A 12,661-nucleotide genomic window follows, 5' to 3' on the forward strand; every position below is an offset into this window, starting at 1 on the left:
TAGGCTCTGGAATTTATCCAGTGGCAATGGAAGAGCACTCATTTTTTTCTTACTACAGATAAACTGAAATCATATGATATGAAGAGGTATGCACCAAAGTATGTGATCCCAGAGTATACACAATGGGTTAAGGACAGAATTGGAAACGAAACCTCAGCCTTTTCCTGCTTTCAGTGTCTACCCTTTCAGAGAAGAGTTAATAAAAGATGAGCTTTTCCACACAGAGTAGGAAGGAAAAAACACGTTTATAAAAGAACAGCAGTTCTGTATTCCAGCCTCCACACTCAGATCTCTGGGACGGGCATGAGCTCTGACTTTTCAAGCAGCAGCGTGTGTTAGCTAAATGCTTTTCCTGACGTACCAGGAGGAACCTTCGACCTTCTTCAGCCCTCCAGTTCGTTAGACCTTACCATGCTGAGAAGTTCAAGTCACAGATTACCTTTTCCAGGAAACCTTTCCTCATGATTCCCAGTACCTACCCCAAGCAAAGATACATATTCCTTCCCTCTGCTCCAGAAATACCCTATGCTTACTTCTGTGATCAGAATATTCTGTGATATAAGCCCTTAAAACTGCCGCCTGCTTTCATTACTGGACTGTGCATTTCTTGAAGGCAGGTACCATATTTATCTTCAACTATGTATCCTTGTTACCTACTTATTACCTGGCATGTAATAAGTGCTCAATAAATGTACCTGTGTCAGAGGATGCTCTGCCTATCTAACAGTCAGCTTCCTTTGCTCCCACTTCCCAAGGGGGGAGCCTTCTTAAAGGATCTCCATGGTAGAGATGAGAGGTCATCCTAGACACTCAATACAGCTACTGAATTTTAGAGAAGGAAAGGTCTTTGGAGAGTACCTACTCCAATCCTTCTCCATTACAGATGTGGGTGCCAAGACCCAGAGAGGGAAAGCAATTTACTCAAGGTCGCAGAGCCAGTTGCTGGCAATGCTTTTCTTACTAATAAGAGAGATCCTTAGAAGTGCTGTTCTTCTAGAGACAGGTGTCCAGAAATTATCACTTTTTGGCAACAGTATCTACAGTAGGCACTAGGAATCTTAGAGACATTAAGATTCAGAGAAACAGCACGATGGCTTAAGAGAACAATACAATATTATATACTTGAAAGTTGCTAAGAGAGTAGATCTTAAATGATCTCAGCACAAAATAATTATGTGAGGTAATTTATGTGTTCTCTAACCTTCTTGAAGCTCAACATTCAGAAAACAAAGATCATGGCATCTGGTCCCATCACTTCATGGGAAATAGATGGAAAGACAGTGGAAACAGTGTCAGACTTTATATTTTTGGGCTCCAAAATCACTGCGGATGCTGATTGCAGCCATGAAATTAAAAGACGCTTGCTCCTTGGAAGGAAAGTTATGACCAACCTTGATAGTATATTAAAAAGCAGAGACATTACTTTGCCAACCAAGGTCCGTCTAGTCAAGGCAATGGTTTTTCCCGTGGTCATGTATGGATGTGAGAGTTGGACTGTGAAGAAAGCTGATCACCGAAGAATCGATGCTTTTGAACTGTGGTGTTGGAGAAGACTCTTGAGAGTTCCTTGGACTGCAAGGAGATCCAACCAGTCCATTCTAAGGGAAATCAATCCTGGGTATTCATTGGAGGGACTGATGCTAAAGCTGAAACTGCAATACTTTGGCCACCTCATGCGACGAGTTGACTCACTGGAAAAGACTCTGATGCTGGGAAAGGTTGGGGGCGGGAGGAGAAGGGGACGACAGAGAATGAGATGGCTGGATGGCATCACCGACTCTGTGGACATGAGTTTGAGTGTACTCCGGGAGTTGGTGATGGACAGGGAGGCCTGGCGTGCTGTGATTCATGGGGTCGCGGAGAGTCGGACACGACTGAGCGACTGAACTGAACTGAACTGAACCTTATTGTGATAATCCTTTCACAATGTATATGTGCATCAAATCAGAATATTGTACACCTTACACAATGTTATGTCAATTGTATTTCAGTGAAGCTGGGGAAAAAGAGAGAGAGAAAGAGACTAAGTTCTGTAATCCCTAGACCTAATTTCAAATTCCAGCTCTACCCTCTAGAGTCTGTGTGACTTTGGCAAGTTACTTAATCTCTCTGTGCCTCAGTTACCTCATATTTAAAATGGGAATAATAGTACTGTAACTTACAGGGATGTTTCAAAAAGTAGTACTCATAAGGCACATAGAATGTGCTCAATAAAGATTAATTACTATTATTAAACAGCAGCTTCTCCCTCTGGCTCTTCCCTCACTTTCTACTTATATTCTCCATGCTAATTTCTTCCTCACATTTTTGTCCTCATAACAGCTGAAAAGTCAAAAGCTGAACAAGGCTTAATTTAAAAGTCACCTGCTTGGAGTTGTTTTCCTGCAATTTTTCTCAGGCACAAATCCAGAAAGTAGGAATCTGTCAGGTATGTGTTTTGCCCCAGTGCAGGTGGCCACATGCTCTTCTCAACCTGCCCCACCACCCCTCCCATCCCCCATTTTACCCCCTGCCTTTCAGACAGGTGAGTACAATAGGTTGTAAACATACTTCATGGACTTGTAACAGAGGATTATATCACATTTGATCATAGATGTATAAAGATGTCCAAGAAGACATATTATTTTAAAAACAAAGTCACAGGGTCATTTATCCTCATTGCTGAACGGTTCTGTGAAGACCCACAAGATCTTCTAGAACTAACACTCAAAACAGATGTCCTTTTCATCATAGGGGACTGTAATGCAAAAGTAGGAAGTCAAGAGATACCTGGAGTAACAGGCAAATTTGACCTTGGAGTACAGAATGAAGCAGGACAAAGGCTAACAGAGCTCTGCCAAGAGAATGCACTGGTCACAGAAAACACCCTCTTCCAACAACACAAGAGAAGACTCTACACATGGGTCACCAGATGGTCAATATCTAAATCAGATTGATCATATTCCTTGTAGCCAAAGATGGAGAAGCCCTATAACAAGACTGGGAGCTGACTGTGGTTCTGATGATGAACTCCTTATGGCCAAATTCAGACTGAAATTGAAGAAAGTAGGGAAAACCAATAAGCCATTCAGGTATGACCTAAATCAAATCCATTATGATTATACAGTGGAAGTGACAAATAGATTCAAGAGATTAGATCTGATAGACAGAGTGCCTGAAGAACTATGGGCTGAGGTTCATGACATTGTACAGGAGGCAGGGATCAAAACCATCCCCAAGAAAAAGAAATGCAAAGAGGCAAAATGGTTTTCTGAGGAGGCCTTACAAATAGCTGAGCAAAGAAGAGAAGTTAAAGGCAAAGGAGAAAAGGAAAGATATACCCATCTGAATTCAGAGTTCCAAAGAATAGCAAGGAGAGATAAGAAAGCCTTCCTCGGTGATCAATGTAAAGAAATAGAGGAAAACAATAGAATGGGAAAGACTAGAGATCTCTTCAAGAAAATTAGAGATACCAAGGGAATATTTCATTCAAAGATAGGCACAATAAAGGACAGATATGGTATGGACTTAACAGAAGCAGAAGATATTAAGAAGAGGTGGCAAGACTACACAGAAGAACTGTACAAAAAAGATCTTCATGACTCAGATAACCATGATGGTATGATCACTTACCTAGAGCCACACATCCTAGAATGCAAACTCAAGTGGACAATAGGAAGCATCATTACAAACAAAGCTAGTGGAGGTAATGGAATTCCAGTTGAACTATTTCAAATCCTAAAATATGATGCTGTGAAAGTGTTGCACTCAATATGCTAGCAATTTGGAAAACTCAGCAGTGGCCACAGGACTGGAAAAAGTCAGTTTTCATTCCAATCCCAAAAAAAGGCAATGGGAAAGAATGCTCAAACTACTGCACAATTGCACTCATCTCACACACTAGCAAAGTAATCCTCAAAATTCTCCAAGCCAGGCTTCAACCGTATGTGAACTGTGAACTTCCAGATGTTCAAGCTTGATTTAGAGAAGGCAGAGGAACCAGAGATCAAATTGCCAACATCTGCTGGATCATGGAGAAAGCAAGAGAGTTCCAGAAAAACATCTATTTCTGCTTCATTGACTATGCCAAAGCCTTTGACTGTGTGGATCACAATAAACTGTGGAACATTCTGAAAGAGATGGGAATCCCAGACCACCTGACCTACCTCTTGAGAAACCTGTGTGCAGGTCAGGAAGCAACAGTTAGAACTGGACATGGAACAACAGACTGGTTCCAAATAGGGGAAGGACTATGTCAAGGCTGTATATTGTCACCCTGCTTATTTAACTTATATGCAGAGTGCATCATGTGAAATACTGGGCTAGATGAAGCACAGCTGGAATGAAGATTGCTGGGAGAAATATCAATAATCTCAGATACGCAGATGACACCATCCTTATGGCAGAAAGGGAAGAAGAACTAAAGAGCCTCTTGATGAAGGTGAAAGAGGAGAATGAGAAAGCTAGTTAATATTCAACATTCAGAAAACTAAGATCACGGCATCCAGTCCCACCATGCATGCATGCATGCCAAGTCACTTCAGTCGTGTCCGACCCTGTGTGACCCTATGGACAGCAGCCCATCAGGCTCCTCTGTCCACAGGATTCTCCAGGCAAGAATACTGGAGTGGGTTGCCATTTCCTTCCCCACCAGTCCCATCATTTCACCGCAAATAGATGGGGAAACAATGGAGACAGTGAGGGACTTTATTTTGGGGGGCTCCAAAATCACTGCAGATGGTGACTGCAGTCATGAAATGGAAAGATGCTTCCTCCTTGGAAGAATAGCTATGACCAACCTATACAGCATACTAAAAAGCAGAGACATTACTTTGCCAACAAAGGTCCATCTAGTCAAAGCTATGGTTTTTCCTGTAGTCATATATGGATGTGAGAGTTAGACTATAAAAAATCTGAGTGGTGAAGAATTGATGCTTTTGAACTGTGGTGTTGGAGAATACTCTTGAGAATCACTTGGACTGCAAGGAGATCCAACCTGTCCATCCTAAAGGAAATCAGTCCTGAATATTCATTGGAAGGACTGATGCTGAAGCGGAAACTCCAATACTTTGGCCACCTGATGGGAAGAACTGATTCATTTGAAAAGACTCTGATGCTGGGAAAGACTGAAGGCCGGAGGAGAAGGTAATGACAGAGGATGAGATGGTTGGATGGCATCACTCATGGACATGAGTTTGAGTAAGCTCTGGGAGTTGGTGATGGACAGGGAAGCCTGGTGTGCTGCAGTCCATGGGGTCGCAAAGAGTCAGACACAACTGAACAACTGAACTGAACTGAATACCTGTCCCCTGGAGAAGGAAATGGCAACCCATTCCAATATTCTCACCTGGGAAATCCCATGGACAGAGGAGCCTGGCAGGCTACAGTCCATGGTGTCGCAAAGTCAGACATGACTTAGCAACTAAACACATACTTGTCCCCAACAGTTATAATCAATTTGGTATGTGAAGATGTGCTTCAAGTAGTAACATGGAAGTCATTTTCCAGTGACAAGCCCTGCCACCTTCTGGAAGACTGGGGGCTTATTAAAAATATAGATTCTTGAACTTCACCCACAGGTATTTGATTCAGTAACTGTAGCCCAGGTATACGCATTTCAAAAGCACCCTAGTGATGCTGATGCCTCAGGTTCTGGTACCAACATTTGAAAAAAACACCACTAAAAATATGAAAAGCAGGAGCTCTTGTGGTAGAGAAAATTAGTTTAAATCCAAGCCCTTCCATGTATGAGCTATAGCCCTGGATCCTACTTCTCTATGTGTCATTCCTAACTAAGGATTTACTGCTCCTCCAGCCACGTACACCCCTTGGAGAAGTATGTCCCAACTGCACATGCTCAGCTGGGTACTTCCCTATTCTCACCTACTTCTAGAAAGGGAAAGCCCTTTAGAGTGTGTTATTGTCCTTACTCCCCCACAGTTCATGTGCAGATGACCAGTGGGTGGCCATCTGCTTTCCCTTCTTCAACGGCTCCTTCCACAAGAATCCCAACACAAAACGTACCAAGTGTCCTCCCCAAACATGGTTGCTATAGTTTTCAATCATTGCTCTGACCAAGTCGAGGTCTGGAGTTAGACACTTGACTTGACTTCAGCCCTTGTGGAATCTCAATGCCAATACAAATGTTTGTGCGTATGATCTTGGACAGACATCAGAACCCTCTCTTCTGCTGCAATCCTAGCTGTCCTCAACCTTCCCCTGCTGCCAGAATTACAACTTCCCCATATCTCAACAGCTGTGTAATCCCCTCCCAACTGCACATTCTCAATTAGGTGAATGCCTAGTCTTCGTCTCTGGGCAGAGAAAGCCTCCTCAACTGGCTGTTATGAACTCCCTTTGCCCATCACCCCTCCCAATCACAAGTGCAACTGTTGGGTGAGCAGTCATTTTGTTACACTTCACACCCAACTCTCAAATATCTGTCCAAATATGGCTATTTGGTAGTTTGAATTTACTACCCTGAGCAGAAGCCTAGTCTGGGTTAATTTGTTATTAATTTGTTCAATTTATGGTTATTGTAGCAACTTCAGCTCAAACATAGTGGAAAATTTATGTCTGCCATCCAACTATATCTCAGCTTTCCCTTCCCAGGGAACTCCCCCACTCAACTCTCCCATTCATTTCACTGCATATTCTCTCTCCAAGTTATAAGACGGTTAACCTCTCCTAGAGATTTTTAAAATAGAACAGGGAGGCTTCACAGAGAGGCTGTACTTGACCTGACCTTTTAGACATAGACAGATATTTGCAGGCAGAGATGGAAGAAAAGGGAATTCCAGAAAAAAGCAACACTATGAGTGAAACTGAGCAGAGGTTCTCAAATGTTAGTGGGTACTGGAATCATGATGGGAAAATAAATAGATAACAAATCCAAGACAGTAGTTACCTTTGCTGTGGAGACAAGGTAATACAATCAGGGTATGAAGACTTCAACAACATCAGTAATAGTCTATTCCTTAAGCCTTATGATGCATATATCTGAAATATTTCATACTATACTTTCAAAAATAAATAAGTCAGCCTGAGAGGCTATGTAGAATCCAGAGTGCCAGATATCAGCTCTTATTCGGGATGTTTATGAAGGCACTAAGGAATCTGCATTTAATAAGCACACCAGGAAATTCTTATACAAGTGTTTCATGGACCACTCTGAGAAACACTGTGATAAAACTTCCTTTCCAGAGAGATAAAGAAAAATCAACGACACAAGTGCATAAAGCCCAGGGCTGAGAGTCAGAAGGCCTGGACCACATTCTCTGCCCTGCTTCAAATCTTCTACATGAGTCTTTGTTAACAGGTTAACTCCTTTAAATACCATTTCCCAAACAGAAAGCCACTTTTATAATCCTTGCTCAACATGGTAAAGATAAGTTAAATGATGACTGATGACACTTTGGAAGACTTTTCAGGAAAAGCTTGGTTTGCAGAAAAGATAATGGTTTTTAGAAAACACCACCCTTTCCTTGAATCAGATTCTCAGTGATCTGTCTCCAATGGCAATTTTCATTCAGCTTAAAGCATGTAGCATTGGGACCTTATATGGAGCAAAACATTAGTGCCTGTCTGGGTGTGCTGAATTCTATCTGCTTAACTAAACCAAAACAAAAAAAGTCCAGAGTGGTAGTTCACTTGGGTTGGGGAAACGGAACACAGCACACACATCAGAGTCACTGGGGAGATTTTTAAAAACATGTAGCCTTCCACCTGTTGCTATGTATATCAGTATGGGAAAGAGTGAGAGAGACCATTTTTTAAAGCACTCCAGGTGATTCTGATACATTCCCTGCTCTAGAAAGATTCTTGGCCTCCCTCAAGTAACCTGATCCAAGATCTTACACTTTTTCCTGCCAAGAGTTCTTTATATTTACTTCTCACCAATTTCTTCTTCGGTTAGCTCTCACTGAAGGTAGAGGATAATTCACAGGCATCTTGCATGTGTATACACAGGGGAATGTAAATAATGACCTTGTTCTCAGGGATCAGGGGCCAGCTGGTTGGAAACCTCAGCATCCCCAGGGTTGAAATAATCTCCTGACCAGATGTTTCCTTCCCTGGTTAGAGGAGGGCATGAAGGTCCCAGTGGAAGGCTCTCTGGACCCTACACTTGTCCAGCTGGATCGGCTGCAGGTGGAGCAAATAGGACCCAAGGGCCCCATCAGGTCACCTTGCTGAATCTGACTCAGGCCAGCAGTTCTTTATTTCTTCCTGTCTCTCCCACTTCCCGCCGCTCATCTCTGTGGGCAGCTGCCAAACTGGGGAACAAAAGTCAGGCAGAGGGGAGGGAGTAGTTCTTAATGGATACTCCATCTCTTCAGTGGTTTGGGGTCTGGCAGAGATAAACCAAAACTGAAACAAATGGGCTCCTCCCCCTGATATATTTTGGTTAATGCACTAGCTGCTGAGAAGCAGTCCGACCTGGAGCAATGAAATAAATTTCCCTCGGTTGAACAACAGGCTTCAACTTAACCCCCACAGCTCTTTCTCTTATGTCTTTTATCTCTGCAACTCAAAACGCTCTTCAGGTTTGGCTTTCTGCCACTAACAGAGCCCATCTCTGAGGAGTGAGGCACAAGATCTCTGAAGAACCTTGGATAATGATTGTATGCCTAGGGGTGCCTAGAAAATATGATACATTCAAGAAGGCTTTACCATTCCTTCACATCTGATATAACCTTGACAGGCTCCAGTTTCTAAAAAGGAAATGAAAATGACTCTTAGTTGGCTGGTGTTACAGATGGGGAAGTTGTGGAAATTCAGCCATCTGTCCAATATTATTCCCTTGCCCAGGGAGAAACCTTGTAGCACACCTTGGGTCTTAACTCTTTCCATGACTACTGTCAAGTGGCATTTTATTTTTGAGTTTTAAAGATCCTCATCTAAGCATAAACACTGTGACTATGTTCCTATGAGCAATAGCCAATGGGGAATATAAAATGGCAGAATCATGAGATGACAATGATACTGATGTTTCTGTTGCCTCTGCATGACATCTGCCACTCAATTAAAGTTGTTCCCCACTCAGTTCATGGGTGTCTAAGTCTCCATTGCATGCATGAGTGTGCTAAGTCCCTTCAGTCATGTCTCTTTGTGACCCTATGGACCATGGCCCTCCAGGCTCCTCTGTCCATGGGATTCTTCAGGCAAGAATACTGGAGTAGGTTGACATTTCCTCCTCCAGGGTATCATCCTGACCCACTGACTGAACCTGCATCTCTTGTGTCTCCTACATTGGCAGTCAGGTTCTTTACCACCAGCACCACGTAGAAACCCCAAGTCTCCGTTACCTAGTCACATCTTCCTTCAACAATTTCCTTTGAGTTTCTGGACCTCAAAGGTGAGATCAACCAAAATGTATTATATGAAAACCCACAGAGGTTTTGTGAAAGTCTCACTCAAGCCCAAGGTAGGAGGCAAGGTGGCTATAGGAACCAATGTTAATTCTTGGAGTCAGATGTAGACTGTTGCTACTGTCTTTCTTATCCCTACCAGTTAGCCCCTCCTCACTCTCTGCTGGAAACTTAGAAAAGGAAATGAAGCTAAGTTGTCACTCTCAAGTCAGAAGAAAAGAGAATTCAGGGTGCTAATACCCTTGAATGAAAGCCTGGAAAAAAGGAAAGGATGTGAATGAAGCCAGCTCTCATGTGACCAACTTATCCCAAAATATACCAGACATTGCCTTAGCCATATGTTCATTCTTTCTACCGTTACTGAATACCTGCTATATGCCAGGTGCTGAGCTGGGCCCTGGGCTATAATATGAGTTGTAAGAAGCACCCTTTTCTCTGCCAGCTAAGTATCACTTTCTGAAATAATGAGCCCATAGAAGTACCGAGCTAGCCATAGTAAGCCCAAGAAAGCAGATGAAAGGTAAGCCTACTTAAGGTTCATTTGTAATATCTGTGGAGCCCACAAAGGGGTCTAAAGTCGTTGGTTTAGACCAGCCTTAGTGACCCGTTAGCTCTGTACCATGGTTTTCAAGGGGAAGAGAGAAATTAATGTAATGACTTTTCAATGTGGCCAGAAAATCATTAGTAATTAAAAAGTGGGAAAGTTCACACATAAGGGAGATTAGAATGTAATTCAAATTTAAAATTTTAACAATGAGTCTAAGGAAAGAGGGAAACAGAAAACATCACCTTAACTGGCACAAAAGAGAATCTGGTACTTTTCATAAGAAGGCAAGGAAATTATAATAACTTAGCTTAAGGTTTCTCAACCTTGGCACTATTGGCATTTGGGACCAGATATTTCTTTGTTTGGGGAGTAGGCAACTATTTTATTCTTATGCATTGTTATATTTAACAGCATCCCTCACCTTTATCCACTGATTGTCAGTAGCACCCTCCCCAATATGTGATAACCAAAAATGTCTCAAAGACATTACCAAATGTCCTCTGGTGGGGGGGGGGGCGGTGAGGGGTGTGAAAAATCAGTCCCTGATGAGAATCACTGTCTTAGCTCATCACTACTATTTCACCCCAAGGCTACTTGAATGCAGTCATTGGAGAGAAGAAGAAAATTAGGATCTGGGCTATCTTGCCAATGAATCAATTCAAGGAAAGAAGGGAAGTGAACATGAGAGAGGTCAGTCATTTGCTTACAGCCACAGGGCAACTTAGTGAAAGAGCCATAAGTGGGATTGAAGTTTCCTGGCTCCAGTCACCCACACTGTGCTACTAATGGAGATGACAGTTATAATGAATAGGAATTCTAAAACTTCAGGAATAACAACAAACTTCAGCCATAGATTCTACCAGCACTTTTTTCCATTTCCCCGTCCAGGTATAAAAAATAGCCCATATATTCACACACATATTTGCTGTGTGTTTAAACTTGCCTTTTTCTTCTCAGTTCAAATGAAACCACTCCCATTGCTTTCCTACTCTCTGCCATTTTTGCATTTGGTTCTTTCCTAGCTCATCTACACACTGCCAGCATCCCAGGTCTCCTGCACTAAATTTAGAAGCAGACTGAATGAGGGAAAAGATAAGTAGAGGGAGTTGGGGCCAGAGGAAACCTGGATAGACTGTTGATGGCTACCAGTCAGGGCTAGCCTTAGATGTTTCCAGATAAGCGGTCAACTGCAGTCTGCCTGGTACTAGCATTTTACTATTAGAGATGTATTTCTTTGGTGAGGGCTGCATATTAAACTCATTTAGTAATTAGCACCTTTGTGTATGTGTTAATCAGATAACTACCGGTGATCAGGGATCTTAGAGGTCAAGTTTATTTGGGAACTGTAATAATAGAGTATAGAGTTGTATACCATACTAGTAGTATACTAGAGTTGCTTCCTCTGCAAAGCAGACCTGGATAATATTGCTAAATGGGCACTCTGCAGGCAAAAGAATGTGATGAAAATCAGGGCCGAAAAAACAGATATCAACTCTGCCTACTAGAGAATCTTGCTGTGAATAAAACCCTGATGTAGATTGCACTTTGGGGAGTCCCAGACCAGGTATTTCAAAGGAGTCCCCATTCAGAGCCTTGTTGTTGTCCAGTTGCCAAGTCATGTCCGATTCTTTGTGACCCCACAGACTGTAGCCCCCCAGGCTCCTCTGTCCATGGGATTCCCCAGGCAAGAATATTAGAGTGGGCTGCCATTTCCTTCCCCAGGATATCTTCCCAACTCAGGGATCGAACCTGTGTCTCCTGCATTGGCAGGCAGATTCTTTACCATCTGAGTAGCCAGGGAAGCCCATTCACAGCCTTAGAGGTGGACAAACAGGAGAAGCTGAGAGTGGATTTCCCTGAAAGGCAACATGCCCACTATGCCCACCCCTGCAAAACTCCCCAATCTCCCCAATCTCAGCCACACAGTCTTACCTCCCACAAACTGTGCAGCTCCCATGCAACGTCCCATCATTCTGGAGATGAGTTCTTCCATGCAGCAGCCCAGGACAGCAGCCAGTGCCACCAGGAGCAGCAGAGCACAGCCAGCACCTGTCACCACCGTGCACATCTGCCAGGCCAGGCTGGGGATGGCACTGAAGCTGGCATAGCGCCCACACTCTTCAACCATGATCAGACTCTGCCCTTCTCCCCTCACAGGGTAATTGCATCTCCGGAATGTGCTGAATGACACTGGCTTCCCCAGCTGAGATCCAAAGAGCCAATAAGGCAGGAAGTAACTGGTAGAACTGGCCACAGCAGTAACAAGGGACAGGAAGGCCCAGAGGGTCCCCACCAGGGTCAGGCTGCTCCTCATAGTCCCAGGTTTCTCAGCAGGGATGGGGAGATGAGTCGGTTCACAGCACCAAATGCAGAAAGTTGTCATGTAGGCTCCACCAGCCTAGTTTTCATCTGCCTGGCCAGCCCCACGGTTCAGTCATGTGCTTCTTGGCCCTTACTTCTGGATAAGGTTATTGTCTTGAGGACCATTTGGGTCCCTATGGGATTCTGCTCTCCACCACTTTTCCCATCTTCCCTTTCTTCCACCTGGTTCAGACTTCTATGGTCTCTAGCCTGCAATGGAAGAACCACAGAAGTGAATTAGTGACTGTTTTGTCTACTCCAATGCAGCCTGCCTGAGTGTGTGCATGTTAAGTCACTTCAGTTGTGACCAATTCTTTGTGACACTATGGATTATAGCCCTCCAGGCTCCTCTGTCCATGGGATTCTCCTGGTGAGAATACTGGAGTGCGTTGCCATGCCCTCCTCC

At 43.4% G+C, this 12,661-nt stretch overlaps 1 protein-coding gene across 1 annotated transcript in view; it reads right to left on the bottom strand.

Moving 5' to 3' along the window:
• LHFPL1 (LHFPL tetraspan subfamily member 1) overlaps positions 1-12,296 on the bottom strand; it is a 61,989-nt gene extending 49,693 nt beyond the window's left edge. Inside the window, exon 1 of the mRNA XM_055437639.2 lies at positions 11,827-12,296. Coding sequence (XP_055293614.1) covers positions 11,827-12,277 — 451 coding nt within the window. The 5' untranslated portion in view covers positions 12,278-12,296. The remainder of the gene's footprint in view (positions 1-11,826) is intronic.
• Positions 12,297-12,661: the final 365 nt, after the last annotated feature.

This window comes from Moschus berezovskii, chromosome X (genome assembly GCF_049115385.1).
Source record: "Moschus berezovskii isolate FMDL1 chromosome X, NW_MosBer_1.0, whole genome shotgun sequence".
In the NCBI taxonomy this organism is placed as follows: Eukaryota; Metazoa; Chordata; class Mammalia; order Artiodactyla; family Moschidae; genus Moschus; species Moschus berezovskii.